The sequence below is a fragment of the Falco naumanni genome, chromosome 7, assembly GCF_017639655.2.
Source record: "Falco naumanni isolate bFalNau1 chromosome 7, bFalNau1.pat, whole genome shotgun sequence".
Taxonomy (NCBI): domain Eukaryota; kingdom Metazoa; phylum Chordata; class Aves; order Falconiformes; family Falconidae; genus Falco; species Falco naumanni.
In genome coordinates this window covers 3185298-3206851 of record NC_054060.1, presented here as the reverse complement: position 1 = coordinate 3206851, position 21554 = coordinate 3185298, and the positions used below count along the sequence as shown (strand labels likewise).

The following is a 21554-nucleotide window of genomic DNA, read 5'->3' as shown; positions in this document are numbered from 1 at the left end:
TGCGCTGCAGCCGGTTCCCGAATTAGCTCCTCTCTCTGCATTACCAAAGAGCAGCTGCTTCTCAACGCCCAGGTGAAGGGGCCAGTCCCCGCCTGGGTGCCGAGTCCCCAACCAGCAGCCCCTGCACAGCACCCACGACCTGGGCAGGGCAGCCCACGGCTCTGGGGGTGCTTTACCTCTTGTGGGGTGGGACAGGGGGCTTCTCTGTCCTGTCCGGGGGCTGCAGCTGGACCTAGGGCTGCAGCTGCGCTCTGGCAGCAGCCAGCAGCAGGGCTCCCTGCCTGCACAGCAAGCACGCCCCCCAGCAAGATGCTCCCCTCCAGCTGCAGGCAGGACCCCAGGCCCCCTCCTGTGGCTGCAGAGCAGATCCAGACACCCCACGGGGGGCTGCAGCACGGGGTGGCGACCCCCAGCCTGGCACCCTCCTGGCTGGGGCACAGAGCACAGGCAGCGGAGCTGGTTTGCATAGTTCTGAACATTTAATAACTCAGTCTCTCTAGCGTTATATCCACATCCATTAAATTAAAAACAGGCTCAGGAGGCAGCTCCCGGCTGATTAAATTACAAGAAAAAATTACTGTGCACCAAAAAGTTATTATAGAAAAATAGTCCTGTGGCCCCCGGCCGGCAGCTCCGTCCGTGGCGGGCCGGGGCTGGTGCTGGCACAGGGTGGGCAGAAGCCCGTGCCACGGCCCCGGTGTGCGGCAACGGACGGTGAAGGGGCTCGTGGCACCGGCCCCCAGCCCATGGGGCAGGGGCAGTGAGGGCAGGCGGCACTGGGAGGGGGCTCCGGCGGGGAGCAGAACGGATTGTCACCAAGTGGGGGCAAGGCACGTCGGGGGGCAGGGGCGCTCTGGGGGCCGAGGCTGCAGGGACACCAGGCTCTGCCCAGCACAGGCAGGGTGCAGGCAGAGCCGGGCAGCGCAGACACGGGCGCTGCCCCACTGCCCCTGCCAGCAGCACGCACAGCCCTGGCCAGGGGCACAGCACGAGGGGCCGGGGCAGCCCCGCAGCATGGGCTCTGTGCGAGGGGTCCCTGCCCACGCTGGGGGGGCTGAGCCTTGGGCACGGGGAAGGCGCTGCCCGGCCCCACGCTCTCCGGTGCGGGGGGGGCCCGTCTGCACTGCAGGCAGCAGCTGCGGCAGGATGGGCAGGCAGCAGGCAAGCAGGCAGCAGAGGCTGAGGCCTGGCCATTATTGCTGTTGAAGGGCACGGGTGGAGGCGGACAGGCCCTCGGGAGGTGGCGGGGAGCCAGGAGGCAGCGGGCCGAGCCAGGGAGGCAGGCAGAGGCCCGGCCGTGCCATGAGCGGCAGGGGCAGGGGGACGCCATGCCGCGGGCTGGGCTCAGCTCTGGTGGGGCAGAGCCCCCCCTGCCCTGGCCAGCCCAGCCTGAGCAATGACAAGCCAGGGACCCCACGCACTCCCCCCTGGGGGACTGACATGACCCCCAGCAGCAGCTGCCCACCTCAGGCAGCGGACACAGCTGCCAGCGCAGGGCCAGTGAGCGCCTGGGGTCCTGCTGCCATCAAACACCCCAGCGTGGGGTGCAGGATGGACGCGGGGCGAAGAGAGATGGTGCAAGACTGGGACGGTGCTGAGCTGGGGACGGTGCCAGCAGGGCCGTGCCCGGCAGCCCAGGCCGGGGCTGAGGGACGGTGCCGGTAGGTAGGGAGCCCCGGGCGGCTGCGGTGCGGGAGGGGGACAGGGACAGAGTCCGGGGCCCCTCGGCCTCGCCTGCCCCGGCCCTGCGGTGCTGGGCAGGGAGGAGGGAGGGGCGGGAGGGCTCATCAAAGGGCACTTTGGTCTCTGATGAAGGCAGTCCTCTCGCTGTGGGCCTCGTACTCCTCACCGTCCGACTCGGAGGGGCCCTCCTCCTGCCAGATGTCGGAGGGGAGCCCCTTGTAGGAGATGATCCCGCTGTCCAGGGCATAGACCTTCACGCCCCGCAGGCTGAAGCCTGAGCGTGCCTGCAGCACCAGAAAGACAGTGACAAAGATGACAACGATGAGGACACAGCTGAGGCTGGCAATGAGGACCGGCAGGTTGGCTGGAGAAGGGGCCTCGGCCAGCCCCTCGCTGTCTGCCAGGGCAGGGGATGCACGGCTGCTCTGTGTCTGGTGGGAGCAGGAGAGGTCCAGGCTGCTGAAGTGGGAGTGCGCGGGGCAGGTCAGGCACTGGTTGGGGCCGGGCCCCGCGCAGGTGGCGCAGGAGGGGTGGCAGGGCAGGCAGAGGTGGGGCGCGATGGGCTCCACGCTGTTCTCCAGGTTGTAGTGTGTGTTCTGGACGCCAGGCGCGAAGCCGGGAGGGCAGCGCTTCAGGCAGCTCTTCTGGTGCAGGTAGTACCCCTCCTCACAGACTGCGGGAAAGGCAGGGTCAGCACGGGCTGGGGGGCCGCCTGCGCCCTGCACCCCCGTCCCGCCCCACACTCACCCACGCAGGTCTGGCTGGGGGTCAGCGTCTTGCAGCCGCTGCTCTCCAGCTGGTTGGAAAGGCTGGGGGAGTCGGTGGCTGTCCCGTACAGCACAAGCGTGAACTTGGTCAGCGTGCCTGCAACAACACATGGGGTGAGGGACCACCACCGTGCCCGCCGGACCACCTGCGCTTGGGACAGGCACAGGGAGGGGCACTGGTCCCCCCTCCACGGGCTGTCAGGGGACAGGGGGGCTGTGCCCACCACCTGGAAGAGCACCCCCAGTGCAGGGCTGCCCATGGGACAGTGGGCCAGGCCGGCTGGCACAAGGGGCACCTGCTGCCCCAGGCCCCCACCTCTCCAGAGCAGCTGCGTCCCCACCCCATGTGCCCAGCTCCAGCCTCTCCCCAGCCAGGTCACTACAGAGTATCAGAGGTGTCACCAGCCCCTCAGCTCGGGGGAATGTGGGTGCCCATACTGCTCCAGGCCACCCTGGGCTTGGAGGGAAGCAGCAGTGGGGGTGAGGCTGGCCCAGCCCTACCATAGTTGTTGGCATCACTGGTGTTCTCGATCTCCAGCACCCATTCCCCAGAGGGGTCCTCGTCCCACGAGTGCGTTGTCATGAAGGCCCAGTCATTGAAGCCATCAGCCGAGAAGTCGTGAGGCCTGGGTGAGGAGGGGGCGAGAGGTGAGTGCCAGCATCGCGCAAATCCACCCTCGTGCCAGCCCAGCCCGGGGGCCACCCCGGGGCGCCCTGCAGCCTGGCACCTACCTGGCAGCCAGGAGGGTGGAGCGGGTGCCCATGGGACTGACCAGGTGGATGGCCAAGTCCCCCCGCCGGTTGTAGGACAGCGTCAGCCTGGCCTGCGCGTGCTCCAGCCGGCTGATGTAGTTGGCTTTCCCCAGGCAGGCGTCCACCTTCCGCCGCACCTCCAGGCGCTTCCCAATGTCCCTGCCGAGGACAGGCAACAGTGAGCCCTGTTCCAGCCTGGGGGGCACGTGACAGGGTGCCTTGGACCCCACCGCGGCGCTTTGCGGCTGCCCTAGGAACTGGGTGCTGTGCCCCAGGGCAGCTGGAGTGAGAATCGATCCCGCAGCAGCTGGCAGTGCCTCCTCTCCATCCCCAGATGGGTGCAGGCAGCAGACGGGGCTGCCCCAGTTCCCTGCCGAGCACGCGCTGCCCGGTGCCGCCTCCCCAGCCGCTGCTCCATGCCAGCCCTGAATGGGCCCTTTCTTCACCCGCCGCTGGGCCAGCTACACCCTGCACGGCGCGGCCAGGGAGGGATGGGACGGGCACAGACATCCCATCCCGGTGCTTGTATGCAGCTGCCCCCCCGCCCCGCAGCGCCAGCCCTGGTGCCAGCACAGGACACTGGTCACAAGGACTGCCCGCTCAGGATGGGCAGGGGCAGGTCCCGGGGGACTGCAGCAGGGCAGCAGGCACAGACTGTGGCTCCATCCATGCCCAGGGATGCCCCCCTCCACCTCCCCGAGAGCCCCCAGGGAGCACCCCGGCCGCACACGAGACTCGGCACATGTTGCGCTGTGGCAGGGGCAGCCAAGCGGGACTAAAAGGAGCTTCTGTCTGACCCCTGAAAAGCCCCTCTGTCTGGGGATGACTGTGCCGGCAGCTCCCAAACCGCAGTGCCCCAGCCCGTCCGCACCCCCGCTGCGCCCAGCCCGGCCCCAGCAGGAGCAGGCAAGCTCAGCAGTCGACCTCAGCACTGGATGGCTGGAAGGCACCTTCCCCAACTCTCCCCAGGCTCTCACAGGAGGATGGTCTGGGGTCCTGGGGGCAGCTCAGCCCTGGAGACCCTCCCCACTCCCCGCCCTGGAACCAGAGGTGCTTGTGCTCCTGTGTGGGGCCATGCGTGGGTAGGACGCTGGGCGATGCCCTCCTGGGCTCAGCAGCCCTTACTTTGGCTCCGTGAGGATGTCGATGACGCATTTCCTCTGAGGTCCCACCGTGGTCCAGTTCTTGGCCAGGCTCACCATGGCCCCCGCGTCCAGCAGGCCATAGCCATAGGAGTGGCTGACTGTGGACAGAGATGGGATCAGTGCTGCTCCCAGGGGTCCCTGGCAGGGGACGTGTGCCCGGCCACGCTGTGCAGCCCACCGGGGCCTCCTGCTTCCTTTGCCCCCCAGGGTGCTGTGCCCCAGCACCCTCAGCTTAGCAGTGCCTGCAGGAATGGGGGTCCCTGGTCCATCCCTGGCACCCCAGTACCTTTGCGGCCGACGCCGTTGGTGACCCAGTCATTGGCGTTGAGGTGAGCCGGCTTCGACGTCTGCACCACCAGGTGCTGCATGTCCCGCCATGTCAGGTTCTTGCTGCAGGGAGACACAGGGCTCAGGCACCAGCGTCGGGTCCTGCCAGCCCCAGGCAGGTCCGTGCCCAGGCATTGCTGCCTTGTGGGGCTTGCACGGCCGCCCCCAGCCCAGCCCTGCTCCGTGCCTGCCCTTACTTGGCTTCCAGGGCGAGGGCGATGATGCCAGCGGCCAGGGGCGCCGAGGCCGATGTCCCTGTGTGTGATTCGGTGCATTTCTGTCTGAGGTCAGTTGTCACCTGCGAGGAGGAGTGCTGGGGTAAGAGGTGCTGTGGGCACCAGCCATGTCCAGGATGGAGGGGTCTTGGGGACTTGTGTCCCCACAAGGGCTGCGGGAGGCGAGGCAGAGCCACCACTCCTGGGGCAGCTCATGAGCTCCAGAAACCCTCAGCTCACGAGACTGCAGTCCTGGGAGCAACCTGGCAGGCAGCAGCACGGCACAGCGGGGCCAGCCCTGCCCCCAGCACCACATCCCACTCGGTCCCCAGAGGGATGCCCAGGGCAGATGCAGCTTGCGGCACATCCCACCCCCACGAGCCCTGCGCCTGCAGACACCGCAGCCCCGACTCACAATCTGCTTCTCGTTCTGGTTGCCGCTGCTGTAGGTGGTGGCGAGGGTGGAGGAGCAGGCCTCGCTGTACCAGGGCACGTTACCATACTGCGTGGTGCTGCTGATGGACAGCGTGTAGATGCTGTTGGTGTAACCGTCACAGTTGCAGCTGTCGTGTTCGCGGCCCCCGTTCCCAGATGCCCAGACGAAGATGGAGCCCAGCCCCCCTCGGCCCTAGCAACAGAGGCAGGGTGAGGGCCAGCGCCGGTGTCACCCACGCTGCCACAGGGCAGGAAGCCCCAGGCTGGAGCTGGGGACAAGCAGATGGTGCTGGCCCCAGGGTTCTTGCAGCCTGAGTGGGAAAGACCGAGCAGATGCAGCTGGGACACTGAGGGACACCACTGGTCACAGCCCACTGGCCAGGGCACGCAGTGCTGCATCCCTCACCACCACCACGCCTACAGAGCACCTCTGCAGAGGCTACGGGGGCTGCCCCACCGTGTAAGGCACTGGGTGGCAGAAGGGCCTTCCAAGAACCGATGCCTTTTTCTGCTTGGAAATCACCCAGGCTGACTCTGCCTGTGTGGGATTTGCAGCCGCCTGGCAGCGCTGCGGGAGCTCAGCAGAGCAGCCCCAACCGGCGGCGCGGTACCCAAAAGCCACAGCTCCACTCGCTGTGTTTGTGACAGAGCTGGCGTGGCACAGTGGGGTGGGTTTGCAGCATGCCTTGCACGGCACATGCGTCTCTCCACGCAGGGAATCCCAGGTGGAACATGGGGCACAGCTAACCATGCGGGCTGCTGCACCAACAGCACACGGGGACAGCAGGGGAAAGACAGGCGGAGGAAGCAAGGGCAAGTGGCTGGTGTGAAACCAGGCAGGAACCAGCACAGGGCTTCAGAGAGCAGGGAGAGACCATCCTGGCACGGGGCTGCACAGGAGCTCTCAGCTGGGAGCATGGGGCTGCTCAGAAAGGTGTGAGAAGCATCCCGCACGCACGGGAGGAGCCCTGACTCAGGGCCATCACACAAGAAGAACTGGAAAAACCAACAAAGCCTGATCCTGGAGATAGGCTGGAAGACAGCTCATCCCGGGAGGGCTGGGACAACAACCAAGGCAGGCAGAGCAAGGGAGACCTGGGGGAAGGGGCAGGAGCTCAGCTGACGCTCCCCTGGCAAACTCTCCTGCTCACCTGGCTGACCCCTCGGAAGAAAGCCTCCTCTGCCAGCCGGGCCGGGCCATCCACAGTCTTGCCGTCATCCTCGGGGCCCCAGCTGGCACTGTAGATGTGGATGTGGTTGGGATTGAGGCCCAGGGAATGGGCCTCCACAGCATCAGTCACCTCCCCATCCAGCATGCGCACGCCTAGGGCCAGAGAGCAGACGTCACGGGCGACCGGACGGGGCAGGGTGGCCGCGCACCTCAGGGCAGCGGTGCCGCTGGCGAAAGCCCTCCATCCACTGCTGCCACCCTGTGCCACGAGCCATCACAGGGCTGCCCTGGCCAGCAGCGCCGAGATCCCCGGGCACAGCCCACTCCTCCGGCCATGAGGCACCCGCGGAGCCCAGCACAGGCTTTGCTCTCGGCACAGGGCAGGGTGGCACCCACCTCCGATCCTGGCGTTGTAAGCCACACCAACACCACAGATTCCATTGTTTGCCACAGCAGCAACCTCCCCAGCGCAGCGTGTGCCGTGTCTGCAGTCAAAACAGGACCAAGCATGCTTGGATGGGGTGCAAGGGGCACAGGGCTGGGCACTGGCTGCAGCAACCAGCACCTGAGCTGCTTCCCATCCCTCCCAAACCAGAGAGCTGACAAAAAGCCCTGCAGGGCTCCTCTGTCTACCCTTCTGCTCCAGGGCAGGGGGGACTGAATGGCCTGCGCTGGCACCGGGCAGCCCCAGAGGATGCTGCTCATATCAGAAAGGATGTCAGGGGGTTTCTCCATGGGGCAAAGATGTGCCACCACCCGTGCATGCTCCTGCCGTCCATGAGGGATGGCACTGCCGCTGAAACCCTGCCATAGCTGGGCTCTGCCACACTTGCCTCTACCTCCTGCCTCACCTGTTGTCATTCATCTGCGTGTAGCGGGGCTGTGGGTCTGGGTCCTGGTCGTTGACATCAAAGCTCGCCCCTGGATCCTGGAAGACAGATCTGGCAGTTAGAGACTGTCCACCTTGGCCACTGAGCCCCACCAATCCTGGGGCCACACCTGTGCTCCATGCTCCTGAGGCAGAGCTGAGCAGGGGGGAAGGCTCCACAACTACGTCGCTTTCCTCCATGTCCCGCCACAGCAGGCACAGGCCCTCCACCATGCAGCAACGGGGCCGCTCTGAGTGGCCACAGCCACCCGAACAGGCTCGCGTGGCACAATGTCCTGCAGCATTGCCTCACACTTACGTAGTTGCCCTCCAGGTCAGGGTGGTTCTTCTCGATGCCGTCATCCAGGATGGAAACCACGATACCCTTGCCCGTGTAGCCCTGCTCCCAGGCCTGACGCACATTCAGGTCCCGCTGGTTGGTGTTGTACTGCCAAGAGAAGCCCTCGCAATAGGAGCTGCACCCAGCTGCTGGCACTGCAGCGGGGGTGTGCCTGGACCCCTCCCAGCCCTGGCTTACAGGAGGGCAAGAGGCAGCCTTCACCCTGCTCTGCTGTGACATGGGAATGAGGAAGCCCCCGGGGACCTGGGCGCAGAGGGCTGGGCACAGCCAGCCGGGAGGGCCACTCGGAAATGAGACCGAGCCGCAGGCTGTGCTTGGGCCCCACAGACACGGCTCTGCCTGAGCTCGATGATGCAGACAGGCACAGACCCCGCTTCTGGGCCCGGCAAGGGGCTGCTCCCCCCTAGTCCAGCCCTGGGCTCTCCCCAGCCCTGCCAGCGACCCAGCAGGGAGCTGCAGCTCCGCGAGCATGGTCTCTTCCCTGGGGTGCCCCCCGACACACAGCACCAGGTGGCTGCCTCAGGCCTTCCTCCTCTTCCTCCTCCTCCCTGCCAGACTGGCTGGCAGCAGTGCCTTGGCTGCCACGTCTGCGTCCCCAGAACTCACACCCGCTATTGTGGCTGCATGGCTCCCTCCTTGCCCGGCAGCGTGCAGCCCCTGCCCTGCACTCACCAGATACCACTGCTGCGGGAACTTGGGGTCTGTGGGCTCCATGAAAATGTCTCGCTTGGTCCTGCGCTTTGCCACCTGCTGCTCCAGCCACTGTACCTGGGGACAGAGAAGCATCTCATGCCCATGCCAGCAGCTCCCCAGACCCCCTGCCCCACAGCCAGCAGCCTGCCCAGAGGGGCTCTCCCTGGGGAGCTCACAGCCAGCCCTGGGCTGGCAGAGTATCTGACCCCCCCAGAGCTACAGCAGCACCCAGACCATCCCTCCTGGCCAGGGTGTCCCGCGACAGGCTGCGCTCCAGCGGAGCGGGCAGGTCACAGCACAGAGCTCTGCCGAGCAGCGGGCTGCCAAAGGCCTGCCAGCCGCTGTGACACGCTGCACACCCAGCTCTGCTGCCAGCCTGCCAGGCCCCTGGGCCAGCGCCAGGGGACAGAGATCACGGCAGCCCTGCCACACAGCGATCTGGCACTGCTGGCATTGCCCTTGCGCACCTTGTCCCATGTACGAGGGCTGAGAACCCTCCAGGGAGCGCAGGCCGCCCCGTGCCCTGGGCCCACAGCAGCATGGCGCCCGCTGGCTCCACTGACCCCCTGCCCCTGCCGGCCACGTGCTGGGCTCCCACTCGGCTCTGCCAAGGGCCTCAACGCCAGGGACGGTTCAAGGCAGCTCAGCTCCATCCTGTGCCCAGCACCGGCTCACATGCCAGTGCGAAGTGCCCAGGCCCAAAGCCAGGCCCCCCACGCATGGCGGGCAAGGCCCCCCTGCTGCAGGTACCTGCGGTTCCCTGGCCAAACGGCTGTGCCAGGGCTGGTGGGGCGAGAGGGAACGCTTCACCACGCCGCTGTGCCGAAAGTGGTAATAGTCGCCAAAGATCTGCAACAGAGAAAGGAGCAGGATGGACTTGAGAGCCCCATCTCCACAGTTCCCCATCTCCGCACCTGCAATCCCGAGCCCCAGGGCTGCCATGGGCAGACTGGGCCCCCACTCTGGAGCGGTTGGTGGGGCTTGTGTCTGGGTGCACAGGGCAGGACCTCCTGTGAGAGGCTGCAGCAGCTGGTGACAAGGCAGCTGGGGAGACCCTGGGGCCACAACACCACAGCCTCTGCCCACCTCAACCTCCTGTGGGTCCCTGCATGGCACTAAGTCTCAAATTATCCAACAAAGCTGCTGCCCTGGCAGGGTGGTCCCAGGCAGCAGCGCCAAGCTCCCCGGCCACAGCCCACTCCACTGCTGCAGGTGGCAGAGAGGGACAGGCCTTTTGGAGCCAGCCTGGGAGAGGCACCAACCTCAGGTGCCAAACCCACCGCTCCTCTTCTGGAGTCAACCAGCACCCCCTGCTACTGGTGCAGGAGGGTCCCGGGCAGCCTGCAGCCCTGCTCCCCAGGCAGCCCCAGCCAGAGCAGGGAGGGTCTGAGCCAGCCTCTGCCCCTGCGGACAGGCTGCTAGCAGAGCCCTGCTCCCCGTGTGCCCCAGGCCAGCACCCCACCGGAGCACCCACCCGGCGCTGGTCTCTACCTCGGGGCACAGCCAGCTCCAGCTGAGCAAGGCGAGGTGGGGAACGCAGGCGTCCGACCCCAGCTGGGGACAGCCCCGAGCCGAGGCGCCACGCTGCGCTAAGCCCTGCTCAGCTCCCACGCACGCCGGGACAGCCCAGCCTGGGCAGGGGCACGACAAGACTCCAGCACAGCCCAGCTGGGCCAGGCGGCCAGCATCCACCCAGACCCCCTACAGTGCTGTTATTTCCTTACCCGCTCCCGCAGATCCCAGAGGCTGGCTGGGTCGTGGTGGTCCCACCCCTGCCACCCAGGGTCCCCAGCCCAGCAGCCTGCCTGGGCAGGGGAGAAGGGGCCAAGTGCCCACCCCGTCTCCCTGGAAGCCACAGAGGCTGGGCAGTGACCATGGGCAGGATCCAGCTGCCCAGGCTGTGCCGTCACCTGGGGGGCTGGGTGCAAGGGCTGCAGGAACAAACACGAGGGGGAGGACATCTCACCCTCTGCCTCCCCAGGCTGCCGCAAAACAGTTTGATTGCAGCTAACGAACCCCCACAAGCTTATTAAAGCTCTGCAGATGTGCTGCCACCCTGGCCAGCCACACAGCATCCAAGGCTGAGCAGGGGAGGAAAGGTGCACCCGGCAGAGCAGCACCCTCAGCCCCAGGGCAGCAAATCTGGGCTGCAGCTCCCCAAGTCGTGCACTTACCCTCTGGAGCACAGGGGAGCTTCGGGGTGAAGGGAAACACATCCCAGCACCTGGAGCCGGGCCTGCACCACCGCTGCTCAAGGAGCACCGTGTACCAGCAGGCTAAGCCCCCACCTGCCAAAAGGAATCGCTCTGCTCCGCAGTGCTCCCCCCACAGCGCAGCCCCCCGTGCACCAGCTGCTCCGTGGGCAGGAAAGGGAACAGACCTGACTCATGGCAGCCCAAGACAGCAGGAGCCCAGCACCAGGGTCAGGACTTGTGTCCATGGCTCCATCGCCAGGGCAGTCTGGTGCTCACATCATGCCAGCACACACCAGGCCCCAGGAAAGGGGCAGGCAAAGCCCCTGGCTGCCAGCTCAGAACCTCACTCCTTTCTGTGTGTGTCCCCCAGACTTTGGGCCATGGTGGGGAGCAAGCTTGCAGTGGGGGACAGTGCAGTGGGCAAATCAACCCCATGCTGCGCCAGCTGGTGTTATCCAGGGAAGCCACAGACCGTGCCGGCTCCCCAGGACGTGGTGCTTGTGATGTGGGGCTGCACCCTGTGGTGCCAGTGGCAGCTGGGCACTGTTCCTGCCCTGGGCTGGTGAAGGAAAGGCCAGGACTTGGCCTGCAGCTCTACACCCCTTCCCTGAGGGCACGGGCAGGCAGCTGGAGCCCTGGCACAGCCAGCTGCAGAGCTGCAGTCCTGCCTGTTACAGCAGCATCGTACCTCCAGCACCACCAAAGCCACTGGGGACAGATCTGGGCCTGTTCCCTGTGGCACACTGCATCCCCCCAGAACAGCCTGGGATGCCCGGTAGCTCGGAGCATTTGGGGAGGTTCTGAGGAGAAAAGCCTCTGCACTGGGCTGGCAGAGGGGAAAGCTAGCCACCCTCCCCCAACACCCCGTCACCCCCTCCGGGGGTAAGGACAGAGCCCTGATTGTTCCTGCACGTACATCATGGCTCTGTCTGGTCATCCGACTGGATTAGGTCTGCACAGACACTGTGGTGGCATCCAGCAGCCAGCCAGCCCACACGCTTCCACCCTAATCCCCACAGTCCCTGTCCTCAGCAAGGGCAGAGCTGCCCCTCCAGCCCCGTGCGTCTCCAGGGCAGGCGGCGCTGATCCCACGGAGAGCAGTGCCAGCCCATTGCTCCTGCCCCAGCCACTTCAGCCAGCCCCACGGCCAGCAGGCTGCCCGTGCTCCCACCTGCGTCCCTGGGAGCAGGGTGACAAGCCGGGTGGCAGTGGGGGCTAGCGGGGACCAGCAGCCCAGCGGTATGGGAGGTGGGAGCGCTCACCCCTCCCCGGGCTGGCACTGCCGTCCTGCCAGCGCAGCCCAAGGCTGGCACCAGCAGCTGGGCCCTTCCCCGGCTGTGCCCCCTCCTCTGCACCAGCCCCAACAGCATGAACCGCTGTGCTCCCGCCTCACTGCTGCATCTATCCCTCCCCTCTGACCCCCGCCCGCCCCACGCTGTCCTTTGGGTCCCCTTCAAGGCTGCTGGCATCAGACGCGGGTCCTGGCATCTCTCTGCTGGAGGCACCGCTGGCCCAGGGGCCTGCCCGCCTGCCCCGCTCCGCAGGCAGTGGTGGAGCGGGGAGTACGCCAGGACAGCACGCCTCTGAGGACAGTGTCCAGAGCCCATGCTGAGGCCAGGCTCCTCTCAGATAAGGACCCTGGGGGCCTCACACTGGGGTACTGCCAGAAGCACCCAGCTCCCCCCCTTCCAGCTTGGCTGCCGCATCCTGTCCCAGCGGCACGCACCCCCAGGAACAGCAGCTCAGAAACCTCCCAGGAGGGAAAGCCCAGCTCCTTCCAGCCCTGCTTTTCCCACTGGGCCACCATGGCCCCTCTGTGGGAGCGGGCTACCCGGGCCAGCCAAGCTTCATCCCACAGCACAGACACTGGGACAGGCTCCAGAACGGGAGAAAACATGCCCAGACCAGCAGCTCCTGCCGCAGCCCAAGCTGCCACAGCCCACGGGGCACTGCCTGCAGGTGCTGCCTCACCGCTGCTCTGCCGTGGGCTGGGAGAGCCCGGGGCAGAGATGCCAGCCTCTGGCAGCAGAACAAATAGCATGGGTAGAAGGTGAGCACTGCTGGGCAGAGCTGGTGCAGAGCCTCCACAGCTCCAGGGACGGACCCCAAACAGGCCTGGGCCACGGGGCTCTGCACCACAGCACAGCGGGAAACGCTGTCAGGAGCAGGATGATGGCACCTCAGCCCTGTCCCTGCTCCCAGGCGTCTTGGCACAGACCTGGCCCATGGGACGCATCCTGGGCCACTCTCCCAGTCCCCTCTGCATGGCAGCAGCCCTGGCCTGACACATCCTCTGCCCCGACATTGGCTCTAAGACATTTCCACCCAAACAGCACCTATATGAGGCCACCCCATTGCCCCCACACCTGGCCCCAGCCCCCCCAGAGTTCCCTCTTCCAGCACAAGCCCTGGAAGACTCAGGGCTCCCTGTCCCCAGAGCCCTGCACACCCCCAGCCCCATGCAGGGCTCATTTTGGGTGGCAGGACAAGGCACCCACTGGTTCCAGCAGCAGCCACCTTCCCCGCCCGCCATGGCTCGCGGCAGCTGCTCTCAGCGAGGTCCTGACACCGCAGCCATGAGTTGTGCAATTTCCTCTGGGATTTTGCTCCTTGCTTCCTTCCCGGAGAGCCAGCTCAGCCCGGCAGCAGCATCCTGCTGTCGGGGCAACAGACCCCCAGGCATGCCGACAGCCCAGCCAGGGCTGGCAGAGCCACATGGGCTCTGCTCTGCCAGTACCAGCCTCACCTTGCTGGAGCAGCGCTGGTCCTGCTCCCCATGCCTGTGGGGGGGCATTCCTCTGGGCCAGCCCGGCTGCAACCACTCCCATGGGATCCCCTTGGCCCCCTCTGTGATCACAACAGCTGTGCTGGTGCCAGCTCCATCGGCAAAGTCCCCACCTGCCACCAGCGCAGAGGCCAGAGCCCTGCCCGTGGCACAGGGTGAAGAAAAGCCCCACAGATCAGCCTGTGCCGAGAGCACGGGGCAGTGGCATCACACTACAACGGTGGCATCAAGAAGTGCTGGCCTGCAAGACGTGGTGTGCCAACAGAGACATGTCTTGCCTGCAGCACCGCGCTGGCAAGCAGGAGCCTGGCCACCCCCCGGTGGCTCTCAGCTTTCACACCACCGCTACGAGAGTCAGACCTGGGAGCACTCTGGCTACCAGCGAGGGCACAGCCCACAGCCAGCCAGGGAAAGCAGAGCCAGCTGCCTGGGGCCTGGAGCACAGGGCAGCTGGGCTCTGCCAAGGCTGCCGGGAGGACAGCACTGGGGAGCTCCTCCCGCTGGGGACAAGGCTGGGAACAGCCAGGATTGCAGGGAACACAAGGGGTCCCGGTTCCTTCATTGTCACCCCATTCTCCCCACCCCACCGTCAGGAGGGAGGCAATGGTCCCAACACAGCCACGTGTGCTGTCCCATCCCTGGATGAGGGCAGACAAAGCAAAGAGCAGTGGGAACCTGCTGACACCTTCTGTTTAGGGCCCAGGACACGTGGCTGCTGTCAGACCACCTGCTCTGGGGACACCCAGGAGGTGCTGTTGCCTCCCCAGCTGAGCCAAGGATGTGCTGCAGTGGGGCAGCTTGCAGCAGGGAGCACCACCGTGAACACGGAGCCCTCCCCTCCTCTACCAACGCACAGCACTCCCAATTTTTTCACACTAGGATGGGCTTTTCCTTCTTCCCCCTCCAGCAGGCAGTGCGCCCTGTCCTATCATGCCATGCCACCAGACCATCCCATTGGTGAGGAGAGGCCCTGTCTCCATCCAGCTAATTACCACCCTTCAGTCAACACAGCACATGCTGTAAGGCTTCAGTGAACGGGCACGAACACAGTCGCCCTGCTGCCAGAGAGAGCAGCCCCCGAGCTGGCTCCAGGGCTGAGCCCAGCGCCCATCCAGACTGTGGCAGAGGATGCTGCTTCCACGAGGACAGGGAAGCAGAGGACTTACCGGGCCCAGGTTGAGGAATCCATGCTTCCTGGCCACTCTGTCAGCCTCCTGGGGCCCTGCGGGGATGAGCACAGCCCAGGTGTTGGTGTAAATATGCTGGGCCAGCACCTCCTGGGCCAGGAGAGCGAGGGCAACCACCAGAGTCCAGAGCAGGAGCAGCGAGCAGGGCCTCAGATCCATCAGAATATCGGGGTTCCTCTAGCTGGGGAGCAGGAGGGTCCCAGGAGCGGCGGGTCCAGCAGCCTCCCCGCGTCAGCACCCCGAGGAGCGCCGGCCTCTCTGCCCCGCTGGTCCCTGCTCAGCCCACGCAAGCATGGGGCCGAGCCCGCAGCAGCTGGGCCAGAGGCAGCAGGAACAGACCGTCCAGGACAGCAGCACGATCTGCAGAGAGACGGAAGAGCGGTCAGGCCCCGCGGTGCCTCTCTTCAAACCCAGGGAGCACAGGCTCTGCCAGACCAAGCTGCGGCTCTGCCACCGGGGCCTCGGCACACAGCACGCGCTGCCCACCGTGGCTCATGGACAGCCAGATGTGACCTGGGGCCCCCAGGAGCCACAGCAGCAGCTGGCCCCGCAGGGTGCCCTGGCATGCCTGCCCCTGCCGTGCTCCTGCTTCCAGCACAGAGCCACTGTTTACGTTGCCTGTTGCCCAATGTGTACTTACACTGGGCTTACAAACACGTGAAACAAACTGGGAGGGAAGAAGAGCACCAAAGGAGGGAAGAGGCAAGGCGAGGGCAGCCGTGCCTCCTGCCGCCATGCTCTGCAGCGGACAAGAGCCCCTTCTCCAACCGGCACGGGCCTGCCTGGGTATGGAGCTGGGAACAATTGGGATGGGAATCCTGTCTCTCCAGTCCCAAGCGGAAACCTGGTGAGATGCCCCCAGATGCTGTGCGAGGAACCCCAGCTAAACAAGAGACTGGGAGGAAGAAAGGCAGGGAGAGCCCTTGCTCTCTGGGTAGCCCCTGGGCCCAGCACCTCCACAGTGAGCGAGCGACCAGGCAGTGCCCGGTAGCAGTGTCAAGCACCGAGCTGCCTGTCACCCTCAACAACTCAGCTCTGCCCTTCCTCCAGAGCACAACATGGTGACACCGGTGTGACTCATCTTCACAACTGAAAGGAAACCGGCACAGGGACTAGGAAAAGAGGCACACCGTCACCTCCAGTGCGCACCCAGGGACCCGCACCCAGGGATGCCTGTGGACAGCTCACACCGTGTCGGAGGGAAAACACAAGAAGGGGGGAAGGCAGGTGGGGAGCAGGGCTGGGACTGATGCACCCAGGTCAGAGGCGCCCGCGACACGATGGCGCCGGTGCGAGCAACATGCGCGGAGCTCCGCAGAGACCCTGAAGTATCTGGTCGTGTTTCAGAGACAGCAGGAAAGGTGAGAGCCAGCACTGCCCAGAGGAGCCCCATCCCCCTCCGGCGAGCAGGGAGCCTGCGGTGCTGCCAGGGGAGGAGAGCAGCTCCTGGCAGCCACCGGAGCCCTCACCGCAGGCTGCAGCACAGACAGTGCCGCGATTCAGGCATGCTGTGGCTATCCCTCATTGACCAGACCTCGGCCAGCTGTGGGCCTGGCCACCCTGCTGGGACACCGGGAGCCCCGACGTCCCAAATTCTGCACCCGCCGGAGGCTGGATGGGAGCCCAGTCCTGCCAGGGCCCAGTTTCCTGCGGGAAAGGGTCCTGAGCCCCCAGGGAAGGGGGAAAAGCTGCTGCAAGAGTGGAGGGAGCAACAGCAGGGCACAAGGGGACACTGCCACGGCTGGCCTGTGTGCCAGCACCTCGCCCCTCCACAGGTCCCTGGGCTGGCAGCTGCCTCTGCCTCGCCGTGCCCAAGCCGGCAGCCGCCCCGCTGCCCGGCAATGCCCGCTCCACGAGGGGCCAGCGCTATGGCCGGCCCCGGCCGGGGGGTGCCGGGCCTGGCCCTCCCCGGGCCAGCTGGCTCCCTGCTCGGCCCGGCCGCACACCCGGTGCTGCCTGCTGACCCCCGGGAGGAGGAGGGGGAGGAAGGCGAGGCACGGGGCAGCCCGGGCGGCTGCAGGCCAGCCCGCACGGTGGGCTGCAGCGGGGACCGGCGAGCCCTCGGCCCCGCACCGCCCGTGGCACCCAGCAGGCGCGGGCAGCAGCCGGCCAGGCCCCTGCCCGGTGCCCACAGGCACCGGGGCTCCAGTGGCAGGGCCGGGGGGCAGCCCCGAGGGTGCTGCGGCACCAGGCCCCGGCTCCCTTCTCGCCCCCGGCTCCCCGCGGCGGCCGCGGCCCCGCCGGCCCCGGAGCGCGGACCCCGCCCGCTCCCCCCGCCGGGCCGGCCCCGGTGTCGCCGGACAGCCTCCCCCGCTACCGGGGCGGCCCGGCCCGCGGCGCCACCGGCCGCCCCCGCCTGGGGTCCCCGCCCGGCCGGGGCCGCCCCAGCTGTCAAACCGCCGGCGCCGGCGGGGCGAACCCGTCCCCGGCCGCGTCCCCGCCGCCGCGCCCGCGCCCTTACCGCGCGGCCTGCCCGCTCCCGTCCCGCCGGCGGCCGGGCCCGTCTGGCGGCGACGCCGCGTCACGCCGCGGGGCGCCCGGAGCGCCCGCCCCGGAGCCGGGCCCGGCCCAGGCAGGGGCGGCCGGGGCGGCCGGCGGGGCCGCTTGTTTACGCCGAGCAGCTGTCAGCGCCGCCCGCCGCCCCGCCCCGCGCCGACCGGCCCCGCACCGACCGACCGGCCCCGCTCGGCCCTGCCCGGCTCCGCTCGGCCCGGCGCAGCCCGGCACGGCGCGGCACGGCCGCCGCTCCGCCGGGCGCCGCCGGATGCCGTCACCGCCGCCCGCCCCGCCCGCCCCGCCGCCGCCGCCGCCGCCGCCAGCTCCGCGCCCGCCGCAGCGCCCGGCCGCCGGCACGGCACCCTCCGGCGCACCGCTCGCCCCCGTCTGGGGACACCCCCCCAGCGGCACCGGGCACGGCCCGGGGCTCAGCGCCGCCTTCCCCGTCCCAGCATGGGGCTGCCGGTGCCTACCCGTGCCAGTGCGAGCGGGAGCCCCGGATCTGCCCCGAGAGATCCCAGACGCCCGCGGTCCCGGGCAGCGACCAGGGGTGCGAGGGCACCCACAGAGACGGGCACTCAGAAGACGCCCCGTCTCGCGTTCCCGCGCGCCCGGCATGGCACACACGGGGTCACTGCGACACGGGGTGGCCAGGCACAAACCTGCCCACACCGGCCCGTTCCAGCCCCGGCAGCCACCGGAGCAGGGGGTCCCTCAAGCAGGCAAACGGGAACAGCACTGGCCTTCCCGCAAAGTCCCATGTTGTGGGGGCTCGGTCCCAGGGGCCGGCAGCCTGATGGAAAACTGTCTGGAGAGCAGCAACACAAGGAAAATCCATCAGCCCAGTTTCAGGTTGCAGGAGAGAGGTTTTCACCAAGGAGAAAAGGTGAGAAGTGAATTGCGGCTCATCTCGGCTTCGGTCATTTGTGAAGAACGACATGCTCTTGGCCGTCGCGTGTGTGGGACCACATCAAGAGCAACGCAAGAGCCGGGTCAAGCGCAAAAAGCAAAAGCAGCAGAACCCAAACTGACCTGAATTCTCCACACCCCAGCAGGGCTCTGGGCAGCCCCGGGCAGGAGCGGGTCCTCCGGCTCCTTACAGAGGAAAGGAAGTCACTCGGATATCATGATCAAGATCATGAAGCATTAGCAATCGCACAGGAAACAGTCACCTTGGTAACTGAGATGCTGAGAACAGCCCAGAAAATCTGGCACAGGGCAGGTTTCTCTTCTAAAGTGGGTTAGTTCTGCAGGGCGGACACCTGGCTGCTGCACCGCCCCAGGGGCAGCCACTGACCCCAGCGGCGGCCCGAGAGCTGCTGCTGAAGACCACTAGCCACAGGGGCTGCAGTACCCCACGACCACCCTCTGGGAGCATGGTCCCACCAGGCAGCCTGGGGTGGGGGACCCCGGTACCCCACAGACACATGGCACTCACCCCCAGACCACCGCAGCCTGGTCGGGAGTCGTCCCCAGGCCAGCATCGGATGCACAGTCCAGCCGGGAGCACCCCGCAGTTATATGGCGGGGACCCACGCTGGGGGCAGGTCCTGAGCCAGACGCTGGCCCCGTGGTGGGAGAGAGGGTGGTGGGCAGGCTGCCTCCCCCCACCCACACACCTTATCTTTGGGTGCCTCATTTAGGCGCTGGCGGCTGTGTCCCCACAGGTGACAAGCTGTTGCACCTGGCCCCAGTGACATGTCACCCTCGGGAGAAAAGCTGACAAAGGGCCCTTGTTACCACGGGGCTTATCTCGGTGCCGCAGGGGAGGCGGGCAGGAAGAACATCTCTCTTACATAAATTACTGGCTTTGGACCCGCACGCTGACCCCGCACACCTGCCAAAGACAACGCCTGTAACCTGGGAGCACCCGGCTCGTGGCACAAAGCCAGGGACATGATCAGGATCTGCCTGCCCAGCAGTGCCCCGGGGCCAAGGGCCGACAGAGCAAGGAGCAGGGCTGCCTGCTGTGCCCCCCACACCTTACAGGGCTGCCTGGCATCCCTTTCGTCAGCCTCTGCCTGTGGGGCAGCAAGGAGGTTAAGCAGCTACAGCAGCCATGTCTCCCACAACCACGAACCATCCCTTGGACATTCAGCTGTCCTGGAGGCATCAGCATGCTCCCGGGCAGTGGCCAAGAGCAAGCTGCCCCATGCAGCAACTCCCGGCACACCGGCAGCGCGCTGCTGCAAGCCAGCCAGCAGCTCCCCACAAGGCATTCCTAGCCAGGTGATGTCCTGTAACATTCCCTGGAGCCCATGCTGTAGGCACCCTGCTCACCAGGGCCAGGGGGGAGACACCCCCCCGTGCTCCTTTGCACCAAGCACACGATGCAGCATGGCCTGACAGCACACGCAATCAATAGAAACCTACTTTCATGGAAAAATCAGGTCAATTTTTGGCTTTCGGGTTGCAGAGATTGCACAAGCTCCTACAGTGATGCAACTGCCCATCTGCCCAAGCTTTCTGGGAGGCAGAGTGGCAATGGGGCTGCACCCCTGCCTGCAGGCACCCCCAGGCTGGGGGGGGCTCGGGGTTGCAGCAGGACTGCAGCAGTGCCACTGCCCTGCGACAGACCGGTGAGTGGGGAACCAGCAGCGGAAGGGCAGAGGGCCCTCAAACAGTGGAGAAAATCAAATAAGGGGCAGCAATGGCAGGCAGGGGACAGCCAGAGGGACTAAACCAGTAACTTAATGTTTACCTGGAGCGCAGCAACCTGCCCTGGTGCTGGCGCAGGCAGGGGTGAGCCTGCAGCCCCTTTGCTGTGCTGCGAACGTTTCCCCAGCCCCCTTCCCTTCACCCACCTGTACCCTCTCCTGACGCTCCGGTTGCTGTCCCCTTTCCCTGGAATCTCTCCAGCCCCTCTCCTCACCACTGGACGGTACCGGCAGGCTCCCGGGAAGGCCCCAGTGCCAGGACTGCCGCAGCCCAGCCAGGAGCTGCGCTCCGCAGGGTCCCGCCGGCCCCGGAGGCTCTGTTCATGGCCACACTCCCAGACACAACATCTCGCTGCGGTCACACACAGGGGACTCAAGACTCAGCCCAAACAGCCTGACCTTGCCCTGCGGTACAGCTGCAGACACAAACAGCAGCAGCTCGGGGTGGTTCTGTAACTTTATCTGCCTCTGACTTTGTCATCAGCAGCTGTAACGCTGCCAAGGTATTGACCCAGGGCCTGCCACAGCACTGCCCCTGCTCTGGGCTGCGGCGTCACACCCTGCCGTCGCCTGGCCCCCTGTGACTGCAGCTCTGCAGGTACAGGGACACCTTAGCCCGGCCCCAGCACCGTATGGGGCCTGCAGCAGCTGGGGGGCTTCACACAAGTGACACAAGCACGCGTGTGCAGGGAACACCAGGGTAGAGAGCCCACCGGTGGCCCTTCAGGAAAAGCCCCAATTGCCCGTGGCCTTCGATGGGGCAGGGAGGGGGGTCCTGACAGATACGAGCACACCAGTCTAGCCCGAAGCCTGTCCGGCACAGGTTTTCACCAGCAAGCTGGCAGAGCAGCAGGGAGCAGGCTGGCCTGTGCTGGGCACTGGTCGTGCTCTGGACTTCTCCCACCAGTCAGCCTCGCACCGCCCTGGGAACGGGGGACTCAGCCCCGCAAACTGCCTGGGGAGACCTCCTGCACCCCCGCCTACGGGGCTGGGTCCCCCCATGGCTCCCGCAGCACCAGCTCGAGGGGCAATGCTGGCATTTGGCTTCTCCAGCCTGGCTGTGCCTCTCGGGGGGACACAGGGCTGAGAAGACACGTCGCAGGCCAAGGGCTGCCTTTCACCACAGCCTCCAATGCCTGCGGTCACAGAACTGAGCCAGGCTGCGAAAGCATTTCCCTGTTTGCCGAGGTCTTTATTTTTGCTTCACCTGAACAGGACATTAGGTGCTTTGTGTGCAATTCCCAAGCTTTCCTTTAACTGGTGTGTCTAATTGTTTCACCGAGTCCCCTGTCAAAGCTTGCTCCTTGCCATGGTGGCACAGGACTCACTAGGTGGGAACACACTGTGATAACCCTCAAGATTAGTATCTCATCAGATGATCGAACACACAGCGGGAGCTCTAATTGCCACCTGGGCATAAAGGCCAGAAACACAAATGAGCTCTTGCTCATTCCTGAGTAAGGCTGGGACCTGCAGTTGCTGTAGGATTATAAAGCTACTAATGCCTCAGTTGTCAAGGCAAACCACAAGCTACAGGGCACCAAAGGAGCCCCACAGCACCAGGGTCCTGCCACACACCCCATCCCTCCTCCCTGCACAGCTCCAACAGGGCTGTCCTGGCTCCTCCAGCTGCTGCAACGACACACTGAAGCAGGGGGGGCCCGGAGGGAGCCCACAGCTCTGCCTGGGGCAGAACCGGGGTTGTGGGGGACAGTTGTGGAGGGCGCTGCAGGGAGAGCTGTCAACCAGTGCCACAGCAAGGGCTGAGCCCAGGACAGCTGGGCACAGCCAGCCAGTGCTGTGAGGGGCTTGGTCC

At 66.2% G+C, this 21554-nt stretch overlaps 1 protein-coding gene across 4 annotated transcripts; it reads right to left on the bottom strand.

Moving 5' to 3' along the window:
• Positions 1-457: 457 nt before the first annotated feature.
• Positions 458-20093, bottom strand: FURIN (furin, paired basic amino acid cleaving enzyme). 4 transcript variants are annotated; one of them, XM_040601487.1, is made up of 16 exons: positions 19886-20093; positions 14565-14945; positions 9169-9267; positions 8398-8493; positions 7684-7812; positions 7348-7424; positions 6893-6981; positions 6477-6649; positions 5306-5518; positions 4873-4973; positions 4635-4738; positions 4329-4446; positions 3183-3362; positions 2952-3076; positions 2431-2547; positions 458-2356 (listed from the first exon to the last, which is right to left on the bottom strand). In XM_040601487.1, the coding sequence occupies exons 2-16, from the start codon at positions 14742-14744 to the stop codon at positions 1788-1790; spliced, it is 2370 nt and encodes a 789-aa protein (XP_040457421.1). In that variant the 5' UTR covers positions 14745-14945; positions 19886-20093; the 3' UTR covers positions 458-1787. The 4 variants fall into 4 exon arrangements, with proteins under 4 accessions (XP_040457421.1, XP_040457420.1, XP_040457422.1 ...); XM_040601486.1 differs by lacking the exon at positions 19886-20093 and adding an exon at positions 17047-17261; XM_040601488.1 differs by lacking the exon at positions 19886-20093 and adding an exon at positions 15226-15315.
• Between the last annotated feature and the right edge of the window lie 1461 nt (positions 20094-21554).